The 17,677-nt window shown below is 44.0% G+C and overlaps 1 protein-coding gene across 3 annotated transcripts in view; it reads left to right on the top strand.

The window, feature by feature from the left end:
• Window positions 1-17,677, top strand: part of LOC137375197 (rho guanine nucleotide exchange factor 4-like) — a 578,050-nt gene that overhangs the window by 73,397 nt on the left and 486,976 nt on the right. For all 3 annotated transcript variants that reach the window (XM_068041983.1, XM_068041984.1, XM_068041986.1), the window contains exon 2: window positions 11,091-11,126. In XM_068041983.1, coding sequence (XP_067898084.1) covers window positions 11,091-11,126 — 36 coding nt within the window. The remainder of the gene's footprint in view (window positions 1-11,090; window positions 11,127-17,677) is intronic.

Raw genomic sequence — 17,677 nt, forward strand, 5'->3', positions numbered from 1 at the left:
GACAACATAAAGAACTCATTACAGAGCCTGCCTCCACCAGGCCTGGAAGCCAGGCAGCAATTTTGCATGGCCCAGGCCCTTAATTGACCTCTGTCGGGAAGTCCTGCCTCCAAGAGCTGCTGGCCAATCATAGGGCTGGCAACTCTTCAGTCCCAGCAGCACCACTGGGAGTGGTGACCTCGCCAGGGACAATTAGCTGGGCTCTCGCAAGGCCGTCGGAGGTCGATCCAGAGGGCGAGGGGAGGTGTTCCAGCGGGGGCGGCTTGAGCCACTGGGGGCGGCCCTCCGTGGGGCACAGGGTACCTGTTCAGGAGGGTTCCCCAAGCCTTCCAGGAGGCCACCCGATATTAATGGGCAGCCCCCTCAGGTGCTGAAGTGCCCATCCACTGCTGGTAAAATACCAGTGGTGGTGGGAGGAGGCCCTTAAGTGGCAATTAATTGGCGGGGTGGGGGGGAGGGGGGCAGGTAGGCAACGGGAATTCAAGACAGCCCAATTTCGGGAAGAATTCCTTCAACAGGTAATAGACCTCTCATTTGCATATTCAAGGGACTGAACACATTAGGGACCAAAGTGGCAATCTGTGTGTAGAGCCGGAGGATGTAGGTGAAGTTTTAAATTATTAATTTTCATCTGTGTTCACTATGGAGAAGGACGATGTAGGTGTAAGATCAGGGAGGGGGATTGTGATATACTTGAACAAACTAGCGTTGAAAGGGAGGAAATATTAGCTGTTTTAGAGGGCTTAAAAGCGGATAAATCCCCAGGCCTAGATGAGATGTATCCCAGGCAGTTATGTGAGGTAAGGGAGGAGACAGCAGGGGCTCTGACACAAATTTTCAAATCCTCTCTGGCCACAGGAGAGGTACATAAGGACTGGAGGACAGCGAATGTGGTACCATTATTCAAGAAAGGTAGCAGGGATAAACCAGGTAATTACAGGCCTGTGAGTCTAACATCAGTGGTTGGGAAACTATTGGAAAAAATTCTGAGGGACAGGATTAATCTCCACTTGGAGAGGCAGGGATTAATCAGAGATAGTCAGCATGGCTTTGTCAGGGGGAGATCAAACTTGATTGAAATTTTTGAGGAGGTGACTAGATGTGTAGATGAGGGTAAAGCAGTCGATGTAGTCTACATGGACTTCAGTAAGGCTTTTGATAAGGTCCCACATGGGAGATTGGTTAAGAAGGTAAGAGCCCATGGGATCCAGTGCAATTTGGCAAATTGGATCCAAAATTGGCTTAGTGACAGGAGGCAGAGGGTGATGGTCGAGGGTTGTTTTTGCGAGTGGAAGCCTGTGACCAGGGGTGTACCACAGGGATCGGTGCTGAGACCCTTGCTGTTTGTAGTGTACATCTGTGATTTAGATGTGAATATAGGAGGTATGATCAGTAAGTTTGCAGATGACCCGAAAATTGGTGGTGTTGTAAATAGTGAGGAGGAAAACCTTAGATTGCAGGACGATATAGATGGGCTAGTAAGATGGGCAGAGCAATGACAATTGGAATTTAATCCTGAGAAGTGTGAGGTGATGCATTTTGGGAGGACTAATAAGGCAAGGGAATATACAATGGATGGTAGGACCCTAGGAAGTACAGAGGGTCAGCAGGACTTTGGTGTACTTGTCCATAGATCACTGAAGGCAGCAGCGCAGGTAGATAAGGTGGTTCGGAAGGCATATGGTATACTTGCCTTTATTAGCCAAGGCATAGAATATAAGAGCAGGGAGGTTATGATGAAGCTGTATAAAACCCTAGTTAGGCCACAGCTGGAGTACTGTGCACTCACCACACTATAGGAAGGATGTGATTGTACTGTAGAGGGTGCAGAGGAGATTCACCAAGATTTTGCCTGGGCTGGAACATTTCAGCTATGAAGAGAGACTGGATAGGCTAGGGTTGTTTTCCTTAGAGCAGAGAAGGCTGAGGGGGGACATGATTGATTTATACAAAATTATGAGGGGCATTGATAGGATAGATAGGAAGAAACTTTTTCCCTTAGCGGAGGGGTCAATTACCAAGGGGCATAGATTTAAGGTAAGAGGCAGGAGGTTTACAGGGGATTTGAGGAAAAGATTTTTCACCCAGAGAGTGCTTGGAATCTGGAACGCACTGCCTGAAGGGGTGGAAGAGGCAGGAACCCTCACAACATTTAAGACGTATTTAGATGAGCACTTAAAACGCCATAGCATACAAGGCTACGGGCCAAGTGCTGGAAAATGGGATTAGAATAGATAGGTGCTTGATGGCCGGCACAGACATGATGGGCCAAAGGGCTAGTTTCTGTGTTGTATAACTCTATGACTGTAACACTTCTTTTAGATATCTGCTTGGACACCTAAAAACTGGGCCTGGTAAATTTAACAGAGGGACCAATGCACATGCAGATTCGGCACAGTCCATTCCACTGCTTTGTGCCCATTTTACGCTCTAAAAGTGGGTGCAATGCATATCAATTTCTACGCCTCAGTCTCCAACTTTACTGTAAAAAAATTCCAGGATCACAGTACGACTTGTGAACTCACATTTCTGATTCTGGTTCATGCTTAAACCAGGTCACGCAGTACGGTTAAATCAAACAATGTGCATATAGCAGAACTGAGCATGTGCAGTCTTGTTGGGCTGAACTTTTAGCCCCTAGGGGGGTGGGCATGGAGGCAGGTGATCATCGAATTTCGCTTCGCCAGCTGGTGTGTCGGTTTCCCAGCTCCATCCCAACTCGGGCCATTTTCCTGGAAGCGGGAATGGGAGGGGTGCCAGTGGGGCAGTCGGGCTACTCATCCGCAAGCGACAGGTGGCCAACTCAGATAGTTAATGGCCAATTAAGACCTATTGTCGGAGGCCGACTGGGATGTTCCCTGTGGCTTGCAGGTCCCTGCAGGAGTGTGGGAACAGGGTAGCGTCCTGGAGCTGGCTTCCTGGCAGCAGACCAGGGTTGCTAGCCCTCCAGGCAGACTTTGAGGCCATCCCTGCCTGCCTGGTTTCAGCTACAGCCACAGGGGCTGCCCTGTGGAAGGACACCCCTTCCACACTGGTGCCCCAACTGCTAGGCCTTTTTATTTAAAATTTGAAAAATTTGTAGGCAGGATGCCTCCATCTTGGGGCATCGTCTCCCTCACTTACCTGCCATGGCATCCTGCTGCTGCTTCCAAACTGGAGGGCCTCCTATTGGACCATCAGCTTCGAGAGCCCACCTGCTGTCCTTGGTTGGATGGCGAGCCCACCCTCTGGCCATTAATTGGCCATTTCAGGGAAAATCGCAGATGTGTGACTGTTCCCCACACAATGTGGGCTTCTGCCCCATATTTGAGCTTCATAGGCTGCAGATATAATTTTAAACTACTCAGCAAAAGAGAAAGGTACTGCCAACTACCTTAGCAATTGTCATCATATGAATTGTAATGGAGAACAGTTGTCTTATAGTCCATATCCTAGGGAAAATATTTAGCTTAATAGACTATGATCCTTTCCCATCTTCCTTGAGCTTTCTGCAGCCTTCAACAAAGCTGACCATACCATCGTCCTCCAACCCCTCTCCTCTGTTGTCCTGTTCTGTTGGAACTGTCCTCACTTGGTTCCACTCTTACCTATTGGGTGAACTGCCAGATTACTTCCAGCAATGGTTTACATTCCCAACTTCTCACCATTGTTTCCAAGATCCTGAAAGGATCAATCCATGGTCTCCTCCACTTCCTCATCTACATGATGCCCCTTGGTGACATCATCTATGGATATGAAGTCAGCTTTCTCATGTACACCAATGGCATCCAGAGCCCTACAACAACACAAAAGTAAAATATTGCGGGTGCTGAAAATCTGAAATAAAAACAAAAATGCTGGAAATACTCAGCAGGTCTAGCAGCATCTGTAGAGAGAGCAACTGTTTCAGGTCTTTGACCTGTCATCAGGTTTTATTTCAGAGCTGTACCATTCCTCAAGCTTTGCACTGTCTCTGTGCTGCAAAACTGTTTGTCAAACATCCAGTTCTGGATGAGCTGTAACTTTGTGCAGTTAAATATTGGGAAGACCGAAGCCCTCATCTTCAGCCCTTGCTACAAACTCCACATCCTCACCACTGACTCCATCCCTCTCCAAGGTCACTCTGTGGAATTAGATTCTTACCTGAATGCCTAAGCAAAATGCCTCATGAATTTTAGCAGTGGGACCAATGCCTGGGCAGACTGGGTACAGGCCATCCCACGGCTAAATTATTCTGCTTTGTACCTGATTTACCCCGGAAACAGGTGCAATACATACCAATTTCTAATCTCTTTTCTCTCAGCTCTGTATGTTCAGTGCTGTACACAAGTCTGAAGGGAGTAGGCAAAATGTTCATAGTTTTCTACAACATCTTAATAACCAACATCGGAACATTATTTTTACCATGGAGATAGAACAACAACTTTACATACCATTCCTTGAAGTTCTCATTATCAGGTCTCATAACGGCGTACTAGCAGATCAAGTACACCGCAAGCCCACGCATACTGATAGATTCATGAACTACAATTCTTTTCATCATCCCTCCACTCTTCAATCGGTCTCCAACACCCTCATCAGAAGAGCCTACTTCATTAGCATTAAAAAAGTACAAGATAGATTAGCCTACAAGAACTGCGCCATATCACATTTACACTTCAATGCGATGGATTTAGATTAGATTAGAGATACAGCACTGAAACAGGCCCTTCGGCCCACCGAGTCTGTGCCGAACATCAACCACCCATTTATACTAATCCTATATTCCTACCAAACATCCCCACCTGTCCCTATATTTCCCTACCACCTACCTATACTAGTGACAATTTATAATGGCCAATTTACCTGTCAACCTGCAAGTCTTTTGGCTTGTGGGAGGAAACCGGAGCACCCGGAGAAAACCCACGCAGACACAGGGAGAACTTGCAAACTCCACACAGGCAGTACCCGGAATCGAACCGGGTCCCTGGAGCTGTGAGGCTGCAGTGCTAACCACTGCGCCACTGTGCCGCCCATATGGGAATTTCTTTCCCATAAGATCAACACACATCCATCTGTAACTTTTATTGCAACAGTTATCTCAACCAAGACACGATTCAGTCTCTCATACATCGACATCACCTCGCACAGACTGCAATGCATATCAGGTCAGATCAGACATAGAAGTCCAACATAAATCATCCAAGAAGCTCCACTCCATCCTTCATGCCCACAAAGACAAGAAACCATCTCACAACAAACCAGGAATTTACAGCATTCCATGCGACTACTGACTCTACATTGAAGAAATAGGCTGTAGCCTACATACCAGTCTCAAGGAACACCAAGCCTGCTTCAGACACAGTGAATGGGACAAGTCAGCCAACATCAAGAATGCTCACCTTTATAACCATTGCATAGAATGGTCCAATTCCAAACTCATTTCATCCATTACGCACTGGCATACAAGACTTGTCAGGGAGGCTATGGAGATATCTCAACAGCACACAGTCCCACAAGACAGTGACCGCGATATCTGGCTACCCCTACTCACATCACTACCTGCTCTGCAGCCAACATACCCTGACAAGAAGAATAGTATGTGTCGACTTAGCACAGGACACAATGGCAGACCAATCATTGGAACATTAGCATGTATTGACCTATTACGGAACACAATAGCAGCAAGAATAGGAACATGTAATGACCTATCAGCAGTAAGATCCCACCCACTTTCCTTCCACCCATTCCAGTTACTCCTCCAGATGACAGGCAGAGTGTGCTGCCTGAAATGTTGAGACCTGCCAGTTCTTCTAAGAACTTCCTTTTTCAAGGAAACAACTGCTCTTTTCAGAGCAAATTCACATGGTGCAAAACCATAAAATCCTCGAACTCAAAGGGTACTTTGTTTTCTATAGCGGGGAGATGTGGCGGGAGTTCCTTGAAATTCATCTGTACATGGTTTTTGGATAAACAATCTCTCGCTGTACTCCAGATGCAGACTGACTATATGGCAAGACGGGAGCACTATCTATTACAATATACAGCAGCCAGAACACTTACAGCCAATTCCCTCATGATAGTGCACAGAACAATTTAAGGCAATAGAAGCAATGAATATCGATTGAAGTAAAGATAAAATAAATTGTAAGGCTTGCATACCAAAGGTGCCTCAACTTGTATGGAAACCATTGCCATTCACAGCACTATAGAGACAAGGAATAGAAGGGAGTGGATTGCAAGATCATAAAAAATACTTGCTGACAATGTCAGATCTAGAAAAATAATGATTTACTGAAGGGGGAAAACAATAATAAAATTGAGAAAAGCTTTGTCTTGGCCAAGAACAAAAACTCTGAAAAATTCTGCCTCAACTCCTCACTGTAACTAGCAGTGCTCCAACAGATGAAAATAAATCCTAAAGTAAATGATTAAATCCTACCGTCTTTCAGATGAGGCATTAAGCTGAGGTCCCATCTTCTCTCTTTAAGGGACTTAAAGGATCACACTGCTGTTTTAAAGGGGAACAAGGGAGTTCTCTCTGGAGTCATGGCCAACATCTTTTTCCCAACCAATACCTAAAACCAATGTTTTTGCCATTTATTTCATTGCTATTTGTGGGAACTTGCTGTGTGCAAATTGGCTGTCGCGTTTCCTACATTACAAATGTGACTACACTTTAAAATGTATGCAATTCACTGTCAAGTGCTTTTTGTATGTTCTGAGGTCATGAAAGGTGCTATATAAAAGCAAGTTTTTTCTTTCTTTCTTACCAGGCTCAGTTGGTAAAGGCACTGATGTGGAACTGAGCCAGAAAGACTGGGAAGACAAAAATTTGATCCCCAGTCTGTGTTAAATTAGCTGATGATCAGTTACCAGCCTCAGCTGTTCTGGGCTGGGAAGGGCAAAAAAATTCAGCAAGGATTTCCCTTCTGTAGTTTGCTAATCATTCATGCTGGAAACTCCTCATGCATAAATAACAGGCTTGAACAAGACTGGGTTAGACTTTGATGCCCACAATTTTCAAGCAGTCCAGAAAACTGGACCTGAGCAGGAGTTGGAGCTTTCAAAAGAGGAGGGAAGAGAATTGGAGCTGTTGGGGAAAGCTTACCAGGCTGAAGCTTTACTGGACTGGTATCCTCATTTCTTCCTTTGCTGACATTGAATTTACCTTTGATTTTTTTTTAAATTTCATCTTAGACAAAGCTTTTTTACTGCTAAATATTTCCCCAGCCCCAAAGGAAGTCCTGGGGTGCAGGTCAGGTGCTGGAGGTTTTGAAGCAGGTGGGAATTCTTGGGGGACCTGGGAATGCCAGGCCTCTGCTCAGAATCTTGCTGCCTGCCATGGGTGCAACTTTGGTCCACTCCAAACATGGTCCATGATATTGGGAGGATGGGCCAGGAAAAGACACATAGCAATGGTCATTCTCTTGGCGCTGGTTTCCCCACTGCTCGGTGGGCTGGATACTGGGATGAACCCAATGTATAGATCTGCAAAGGCATGGAAGTGGGGATCAATGGAATCTCTGAACCTGGGTTATGGTCAGGAAGAGACAACAAATCAAGGAATGAATTGATTGGACTGGCCCTGGTACCTGGTCAGAAATAGGCAGCCAACAAGATTCTGAGCACAGGCCCAGCATTCCCACCAGAATTCCCACCTGACTCAAGGCCTCCTGCTCTTGACTTGCACCTCGGGATTTCCATTGGGGCTGAGGATATACTAGCAGTGAATCAATTTTGTCCAAGATGACAATTAGTCTCGTTGATTGCAACCCTAGGGAGAGAAGAGATATCACCAGCCGCCTTCCCAATCAACCTTCTGGCACTGCATTTGCTTTCCCTTCCTCTGAGTCGGTTGTGATAGAGTTGGGCAGGGCTGCCTCAATCTGGAAACTCATATTTATTACTGGGCACTCTGACAGTAATGAATATAAGTATTCCAGATTGAGGAAGGCCTACCATTGTCCACTTAAATGCCTAATTGTCACTAGATTCAGTGGGCCTTCCCCAGAAGAGGTAATATGGGGATCTCGGCATCGCTTTTTCCAGACGTTGAGACCCCCGTCGCCAGCATAAAGTCCCGGCCTTTGTGTCTGTGTTCACGCAGGAAGATTCAAAAAACTTCCTAGAAATATTAGAGAACCAAGTAACTAGTGAGAATGGGGAACTGAAGGAAATTAGTATTTGTAAAAATGTAGTACTGGAGAAATTATTGAGACTGGACATCGGTAAATCACCTGGACCTCATGATCTACACCAATAGTGTTGAAAGAGATGACTGTAGAGATAATGGATGCAGTGGTGGTCATCTTCCAAAATTCTATAGATTCTGGAACGGTTGCTACAGATTGGAAGGTAGCAAATGTAACCCCACTATTTAAGAAAGGAGGGAGAGAGAAAACAGAGAACTGCAGACCTGTTAGCCTGACATCAGTGGTAGGGAAATAAAATAATCTAATATAAAGGATGTGATGACTGGACACTTAGAAAATAATGGTAGGATTGGGCAGAGTCAACATGGATTTATGAAAGGGAAATCATGTTTGACAAACCTGTTGGAGTTTTTTGAGGATGTAACTAGCAGAATAGATAAGGGGGAACCAGTGGATGTGGTGTATTTGGATTTTTAGAAGGCTTTTGATAATGTCCCACACAAGAGGTTAGCAAGCAAAATTAGAGCACATGGGATTGGGGGTAATATACTGGCATGGATTAAAATTGGTAATGGACCGAAATCAGAGAGTAGGAATAAATAGATCATTCTCAGGATGCAGGCTGTGACTAGTGTGACTAGCAAAGGCAAACAATATGTTAATGGTGTGTTGAAAGACAAAGCATTAGTACAGATTAGGTGTTAATACAGTGAATATTGAACAGCAACAAGTGCAAACCTGACAAAAACAGTGGGTAAGCAAACTGAACAGACAAAGATGAAATGAAATAAATGCAAAAAAAAATTGTAAAAAATGTAAAAAAGAATGTAAAAAAAGGAAGAAAAAATGACTAAAAATGAAAGCAAAATGGGGGGGCTGTCATGCTCTGAAATTATTGAACTAAATGTTCAGTCCGGCAGGCTGCCTTCTTGAACCACTGCAGTCCATGGGAATAAGGTACACCCACAGTGCTTACCCACTGTTTTTTTCAGGTTTGCACTTGCTGCTGTTCAATATTCAGTATATTAACACCTAATCTGTACTAATGCTTTGTCTTTCAACACACGATTAACATATTGTTTGCCTTTGCTCCGTGACCTTTTGGTCAGCTGTGTGGCCTGGTCCAATCTAGACCTCCTTTGTTATCTCTTGCCCCACCCCCACCTCACTTGCTTATAACCTGTGACTTTTCTAATATTTGTCAGTTCCGAAGAAGTGTCACTGACCCGAAACGTTAACTCTGCTTCTCTTTTCACAGATGCTGCCAGACCTGCTGAGTGGTTCCAGCATTTCTTGTTTTTATTTCAGGAAAGATGTGATTAAGCTAGAGAGGGTGCAGAAAAGATTCACAAAGATGTTGCCTGGTTTGGAGGGCTTGAGTTATAAAGAGAGATTGGATAGGCTGGGTCTGTTTTCCCTGGAGCGAAGGAGGCTGAGAGGGGACATGATAGAGGTATATAAAATTATAACAGGCATAGATAGGGTAGATAGCCAGAGTTTGTTTCCCATGGTAGGGGTGACTAAAACTATAGAGCATAGATTTAAGGTGAGAGGGAGGAGGTTTAAAGGGGATCAAAGGGGTAAATTTTTTATGCAAATAATAGTGGGTATCTGGAATGAGCTGCCAGAGGAGGTGGCGGAGGCAGGAACAGTAGTAACATTTAAGAGGCATTTGGACAGGTACTTGAATGAGCAAGGCATAGAGGGATATGGAATTAATGCGGGCAGGTGGGATTAGTATAGATAGGCATTATGGTCGGCATGGATGCGGTGGGCCGAAGGGTCTGTTTCTATGCTGTACGACTCTATGACTCTATAATTTCAGGCCAGGTTTACTCATTAGCTGTAAAATTACTTCCTCAGCCTTAAATAATGGCAAGTCAGGCATGACCAGATAAAACTGATTTTCCTTCTCTTACTTAGTCAGCTTAACCCATCTGTTTACTAATGACCCTGACAAGTCTGGGTCTACTCAACTCCAGTCATTAACTGGAAACAGCTGCTAGTTGTTCGATGAGTGTTGTCTGAATTGCCTAATTGTATGTTTTGCTTTTCCCTGTTATTTTGCTTCGACTGATTGTTCACAATTAAAGCAGTTTCAACAGGACTCACCTTAGAAGCTAGATGAAACTTCTGAGTATCAGTTTGGCTCAGTTGGCACCGTTCTCCTCTCTCAATCAGAAGACTGTGGGTTTAAGCTTCATTCCAGGCCTTGAGCATAAAACAGAGGTTGTTAACTGAATGCAGGGAGTACTGCAGTGCCAGACATGCTGTCTTTTGGATGCGATGCTAAACCAAGTCCATGTGGTTGTTAAAGATCCCATGATACTATTTGAAGAAGAGCGGGGAGATCTTCCCTCAACCAGAAGTTGCTAAGTTTATCTTATTACTGTACACAAATGGTTGCAGCTTTTTCCCAAATAACAACAGCAATTTTACTTTAAGGTAATTCAGTGCATGTAAAATATTTTGGGATATTTGAGAGATATGGTGGAGGGGAGGGGCGGAACAGATTTTCCAGTTGCTGTACTTGACCACATTAGATTCTGTTGATCACAATGTGTCTTCTCCCTCTGGTGCTCCATGTACAGTACCCAAGTACTCAGCTCAGGAGCAAGAACAATTTCCCATTATTTATAAAGACATGTTCTTTCTTTACGAGCTTTTTACATACAAATAGCTTAATTTTCCTCCTCTTTGTTGCTGCAGGGTAAAACAATCTTCAATATTCAACTTGGTGTTTCACCAGCTAGTGGAACTGTTTGCATAATGGGGACCATCAAATCAATATAGTGTGGACAAGCAACTCTCTTTATTAAGTTCTAAGCAAGCACAGCGCAGACTGTCAGCCTAAATGTAATTGTGGAAAATGTAATTGCTCAATATCCCCTCCATTGTCAATTATTTTGAAGGAAGTTTGTCAGTTGAATACTTTATTATTTCTGGAAATCTAACGTGATGATTTTTTGCCCACAGCGAGCGCTGGATAGAAACTCACACTCTCAGCACCAGGTAAGAAATCTTCTTTCTCCTTCACTTCAGTGTCAAGGGTTTTTGTTGTATCCAAGCTCTGATATGTCAGCTTTGATCTATTCTTTGAATCTAATTTTGCTCTGTTGTTGCTTGTTATTATTCATCTGTCTTAAAGGAGGGCTGCCCCTTTCTCAAGTGTATCGTGATACAGCGTGACAAAATTTACCAAGAGTTGTTCAATCATGGTGTAAAATGTAGTGTATTGGTGTAAAAGTTACTCACTAATTTTTCATTGTTGCTGGTATAAACAAGATTTTACAGTAAGTAAAACAACGTTTTTAAAAATGCACTGTAATATTTACATTGTAACAGCCATAGGTACCGACCTCACTTTTAAGAAGCACATAATTAAACTGCTCGAGCTATTTATTGGCTGTGTTTTTGCCCCGCTCACTCTGGGAAGTATTATCAGATACACAACGCCAGGTGAACCAGGCCATAATGATGGGGTGTTCCAGTTCCTCCAAGATTTGTTCTGCATATATTAGGCTGCCTGTACACACCAGCATGCTGTTTCAAAGGAAACAGCTGAAAGAAGAGCAGCAAGTTCTCTTGGCTCTCTTGCCATTCCAGCCAGCATTTCTCCCTCAATCCAACACTATCAGAGTTAGAGAAGGAGGCCATTTGACCCATCATGCCTGTGCTGGCTGTTTGGAAGAACTGTCCCATTTAGTCCCAGCTTTTTCCTCCATAACCCTGCATATTAGTCGTGTTCAAGTACCTGTCCAATTCCTTCGGAAAGTTCCGATGGATTCTGTTTCTATCACTCTTTCCGGTAGTGTATTCCAGATATTAATCTTCAGTTGAAGAAATTTCTCCCCATTTCCATTCTAGTTCTTCTACCAATTATTTGAAATCTATGACATCTGGTTACTGACCCACTTGCCAGAGGAAACAATTTATCCCTACTAAGGTTTTGGATAAGCGATGCAGGGGGAATGTGAGGAAGATCTTTTTTACACAGTGAGTGGTAATGACCTGGAACTCACTACCTATGAGGGTGGTGGAAGCGGAATTTGGATGAGCGCTTGAAGGAAATAAACTTGCAGTGCTATGAGGATAGAGCAGGGGAATGGGACTAACTGGATTGCTCTACAAAGAGCGGGCATAATCTCAATGGGCCAAATGGCCGCCATCTGTGCCTTAAGTGATTCTATAGCCGGGATTTTCAATTGCCCATGGGGGTGAGAACAGGAGTGGGTGTGCTTTGAAAACAGTGCTCCTGGATGGCATGTCAATATTCCGATCTCTCCCAGAAACACTGCTATTTCCAAAGCGAGGGCAGGGGGCAGCTGGGAACCTGCTTGCATCCAATTAACTGGATATTAGGTTCCTTGAGGAGCCTGTTACTGGGCTGGTGGTGGGGGTGGGGTGGGGGCAGTGATGGTGGTGTGTTGCCAGAAGGCGCTTTTCAAATCATCGATCGCCAAACCCAAACAGTCTGGTGCACGTTGTCAGGTGCAATGTGGGCAGCCATCAAGCAATGTTTTCGCTGATTAAAATGTTTTGGCACAAAGGGGTTTTGTCAGTACCTTTTAATTGATCAGTTGACCACTTCTCTGTGCCATGAGGCTGCTGGCCCTCTGAAGTTCTGCCTCCTCTACTCTGTAAGGCAGCGGCAGGCCCCACCATGGCTGCGTCTGCCTTTGAGGATCATGCTCAGGTGGCAGCTCCCATCTCCTGGCAGAGCTTGGCACCACTATCTGGGTGCTGAGCTCACCTCCAGCCCAATTAGAGCATCTGCATATGAAGATAGTGTCACGTGAGCAATGCAGACAGGGCGCGGGGTCGGGACCTGGAAATTATCCAACCCTAGATTGAAAATCCATCCCTCTGACTTTATGCCCTATCAAAGCCCCTCATAATTTTGAATACTTCAATTAGGTCTCAGCTTAACCTTCTTTGCTCTAAGGAGAGCAATCCCATCTTCTCCAATATCTCCACATTACTGAAGTCCCTGCTAAACCTCCTCTGTACCCTATTCAAGGCCTTGACATCCTTTCTTAAGTTTGCCACCCAGAATTGTACGCAATGCTCCAGCTGAGGCCGAACCAGTGACTTGTAAAGGTTTAGCATGATGACTTTGTTTTTGTATTCAATGGACCTATTTACAAAGCTAAGTATCTCATATGCTTTCCTAACTGCTTTATCAACTTACACTGCGACCCTCAAAGATTAGTGAACATGTACCCCCAGGTTCCTCTGTTCTTGCATCCCCCTTACAATAGTACCATTTAGATTATACTGCCTCTCCACGTTGTCCCTCCAAAGTGCATCATTTCACACATAACCTTATTGAATTCCATCTGTCAAGTGTATACCCATTTTGCCAGTCTATCTGTCCTCCTGAAGTCTGCTACTATCCTCCTCACTACTTACTGTATTACCAACTTTTGTATCATCTGCAAACTTCGAAATTGCACTCCTTTATAAGTTCAGTTTATTTTTATCTATCAAGAAAAGCAATAGTCCTCATAACAACCCCTGGGGAAGCACACTGTCTACTTCTCAGAAAAATAACCATTCACTACTACTCTCTGCTTCCTATCCCATAACCAATTACATACCCACAGTTATCACAGTTCCTATATACCTATCTGCTTCTATTTTCCAAATAAGTCTGTTATATGATACTTGATCAAATGGCTTTTGAAAGTCTATATATACATCTAATGCTCTACCTTTATCAACCCTCTCTGTTACTTCATCGAAGAATTCAATCAGGTTAGTCAAACTCGTTTTGCCTTTAAAAAATCCATGTTCGCTGTCCCTTATTAATAATGCATGCTTCTCCAAATGAGAATTAATTTTGTCCTTGACAATGCCTCCTAAATTGGCCTGTAGTTACCAGGTTTATCCCTCTCCCCTTTTTTTTGGAATAAGGATGTAATATTTGCAATCCTTCAGTTCTCTGGCATCACTGCCATATCCAAGCAGGATTACAAGATTATGGTCAGAGGTTCTGTTATCTCCATTCTCGCTTCTCTCAGCAACCGAGCATACATCCCATCTGACCAGGTGGTTTCTTAAATTTGTGTCATGTCAACCCCTTTTGCACCTCCTTTCTATCTATTTCTTCCTATTGAATATTTCTACTCCCTCCTCCTTTACTTCAGCATTACCTTCATCCTCTGTTTTTGTGAAGACAGATGCAAAGTACTCATTGAGTACTTCAGTTATGCCCTCTGCCTCCACAAGAGGATTTCCTTGTTTGTCCCTAAATGCCCCCATCATTCCTCTAACTGTCCTTTTACTTTTTATATGTTTATAAAACTTTTTGTGTTCCCTTTTTATTTACCAGCTAATATTTTCTCATACTTTCTCTTTGTCTTTATATACTTTTTCAATTTCCCCCATATGCTCTGATGCAACCTGGTTTTCACTTGTATTCTGTACCTGACACTTGTCATAAACCTCATTTTTCTGTTTTATTTTAACCTCTATTTCCTTTGTTATCCAGAGAGCTTTGGATGCCCCATCTTTCCTCCTCATAGGCAGATGCTTGGTTTGTACCCAAATTATCTCCAACTTGAAGGCCTGTTTTCTTGACCAATCTTTGTTTCCAGTCCACCTGTGCTAGATCCCTTCTCAGGTCACTGGCTCTCTTCCAGTTGGGTATTTTCACAGTTGATTTTTCTTTGTCCCTTTCCGTTGCTACTTTAAACCTAATTATATTATTATGATTACTAATACCCAGATATTCTCCCAGTGAAACACATTCCACCTATCCTCTTCATACCCCAAAGCTACATCAAGCACTGCTTCCTTCCTCATTGAGCTAGAAACATACTGATTAAGAAAGTGCACATTTTAGGAATTCTTCATTTCCCTTGCCCTTTACACTGTTTTCTTTTTAGTCAACATTAAGGTAATTGAAGTCTCGCACTAGTATTGCTCTATTATTGTTACATTTCTCTGAAATTTTCCAACAGAGTTTTTCTTCTATCTCCTCACTGTTTGGGGGTCTATGGTAAATACATAGCAATTTAGCAGATCCTTTACTGTTCCTTAATTCTAACCAAATAGATTCTGTGTTTGAACCCTCTAGTATATTGTCCCTCTATAGAACTTTAACATTGCCCTTGATCAATATTGCCATTCCCAATCCTTTCTTTTTTCCTTCCCCAGCCATCTTGAATACATTGCAGCCAGGAATGGTTGGTTCCCATTCCTGCCCATGTTTAAGCCAGGTCTTTGATATGGCCACTATATCATGACCTCATCTGACAATTATGCCTGCAGCTCATCAACCTTATTTGTAACACTCCTCAGCATTTCAAAACCATGCTGGTCAGCTTTGTTTTTTTTCCTCCATCTAATTCCTACTCTTTCTACACTACAAAAAGCAAGTTGACCCTCCAGTGCAGTACTGAGGGAGTGCTGCACTGTTGGAGGAGCCATCTTTTGGATGAGCCGTTAAACTGAGGCCCTGTCTGCCCTCTCAGGTGAATGTAGAAGATCTCATGATGCTATTTCGAAGAACAGCATGGAAGTTATCCCCGGTGTCCTGGCCAACATTTATCCCTCAATCTACAATACAAAACCAGATTATCATGTTGCTGTTTGTGGGAGCTTACTGTGTGCAAATTGTCTGCCCCATTTCCTATATTACAACAGTGACTACACTTCAAAAAGAACTTCATTGGCTGTAAAGCACTTTGAGACATCCAGTGGTCGTGAAAGCGCTATATAAATGCAAGTCTTTCTTTTCTTTACTGTTCTTTTATTTTGTTGCTGTTTATCCCTCCTAGTTTTCAATACACCTTGTCTCTTCTATCTGTTGCTACGCCCATCTTCCCATCCCCCTGCTAAATAACCACAGCACTGGTTAACTGCCCATGAGGACATTGGTCCCAGCCTGTTCAGGTACAATGCAGCTGGCTTGTACAGGTTCCTCCTGCCTCAGAACAGGTCCCAATACCCCAGGAATCTGATGCCCTCCCTCCTGCACTACTTCTCCAGCCACATATTCCTCTGCTCTACCTTTCTGTTTCTGTATTCACTAGTCCATAGCACTGGGAGTAATCCAGAGATTATCACCTTTACGGTCCTGTTCTTTAATCTTTTTTTGAATGCGTAAAACTCTGCCTGTCGGACTCCAAACCCTTTCCCTACCAATGTTATTGATTCCACTGTAGACTATGACTTCTGACCACTCCCCTTCCCTCACAGAATTCCCTGCACCTTGTTTAGTGATCTCTTTTACCTTGGACAGTTCAACTGGGCAGTCATCTTATGGCTGTTTGTGGGATCTTGCTGTGCACAAGATGGCATCCAAAGAAGGAAAACACAACTTTGCTGACATCTCTAAGGCAGAACGTGGCTCACTTGTATAGCCACCTTTAATATAAAAAAAAGCATATGCCCTCCCTTGTCCCTGTGCATTAAGTTTTACAATTGATGGTTCAAGGCAGGTGGGGATATGGATCCATGGCCAGAATTTCTCTAGGGGTTCTCCGGCAGGAGGTCAGTTCACTCCCGGAGAAACAGCGTAAGAAGCTCCAAGAGCCCTGAGGACAATCTTTCCCATGATGTGGTGTTCACTTGCAGTGATGCAAAGAAATTATTGTCCAGTGATATCATCAATAAGGAGTGTTGCCCAACGGGTCAGAGACAAGTGGTATATAGGCAGACTGGACTGCTAGTTGTGGCATTGTGGGGGTGAAATTTGTTTTGGGTAGTAATGCAGGACAGGCGATAATGAATCAGGCAGAGTGTAAAATGATCTGCCGATTCGCTATTCTTCGCTTTACAGTACTGCCTGTGGTGAATTTCACTCCTTGAGTCTCTGATCCTCACTTAAAGAAAACCCCAATGAATGTATCTGATCAATTCTCACTCACTAACTAATATTGCATTGCCCATTACAGTGCTGGTGAAATGAGATAAAAACTGTGAGAGTTAGCATATATTTTTTCATTACTCCGAGCAGATCTCCCGTGGGATGGATGATAAGTAGTTTGGGGTGTGAAACACAGTTGTGATGTTGAGCTGCGAAGTTGGAGTTATGGTTTGCCTATCTTGGCCCTTTACGATCACCAAATAAGCAAATTCTGGGGGGTATAATGGCATTAATAATCCTTAGACCAATTAGCGGTTGCTTGTACATTTCTGCCACTGGGTCGGAACAATCCAGCAAAGAAATGGTTAACTTTTTTACTAGCTTTTAAGTGTCACAAAGGGTGGAAATTTATGCTCTCCCCCCGCGGCGGATTTGGAGGCAGGGAGAGCATAAAATCGGGTGTCACTGCCGAAATTTAGTCCTTGCCGGGCAGGCCTGTGAACGGTCTTCCCGCCCCACTGCCAGTTGAGGCCCTTAACTGGGTAATTAATCCCCATTTAAGGACCTCTTCCCACTGCAGCCACAATTACCCGTGCGACAGGCAGCCCTGTCACCGCATGGAAAGCGCAGCACTAAAAACTGAGCAAACTGCTTCCCAGCTCCAGGGGAGGTGGTGGTGGGGGGGGGAGGGGAGGGTGCTGTAGGGGGATCCTCGTTTGAAGGCACTTAGTGCCTGAATGTGGAACCC

Source organism: Heterodontus francisci, chromosome 11 (genome assembly GCF_036365525.1).
Source record: "Heterodontus francisci isolate sHetFra1 chromosome 11, sHetFra1.hap1, whole genome shotgun sequence".
In the NCBI taxonomy this organism is placed as follows: domain Eukaryota; kingdom Metazoa; phylum Chordata; class Chondrichthyes; order Heterodontiformes; family Heterodontidae; genus Heterodontus; species Heterodontus francisci.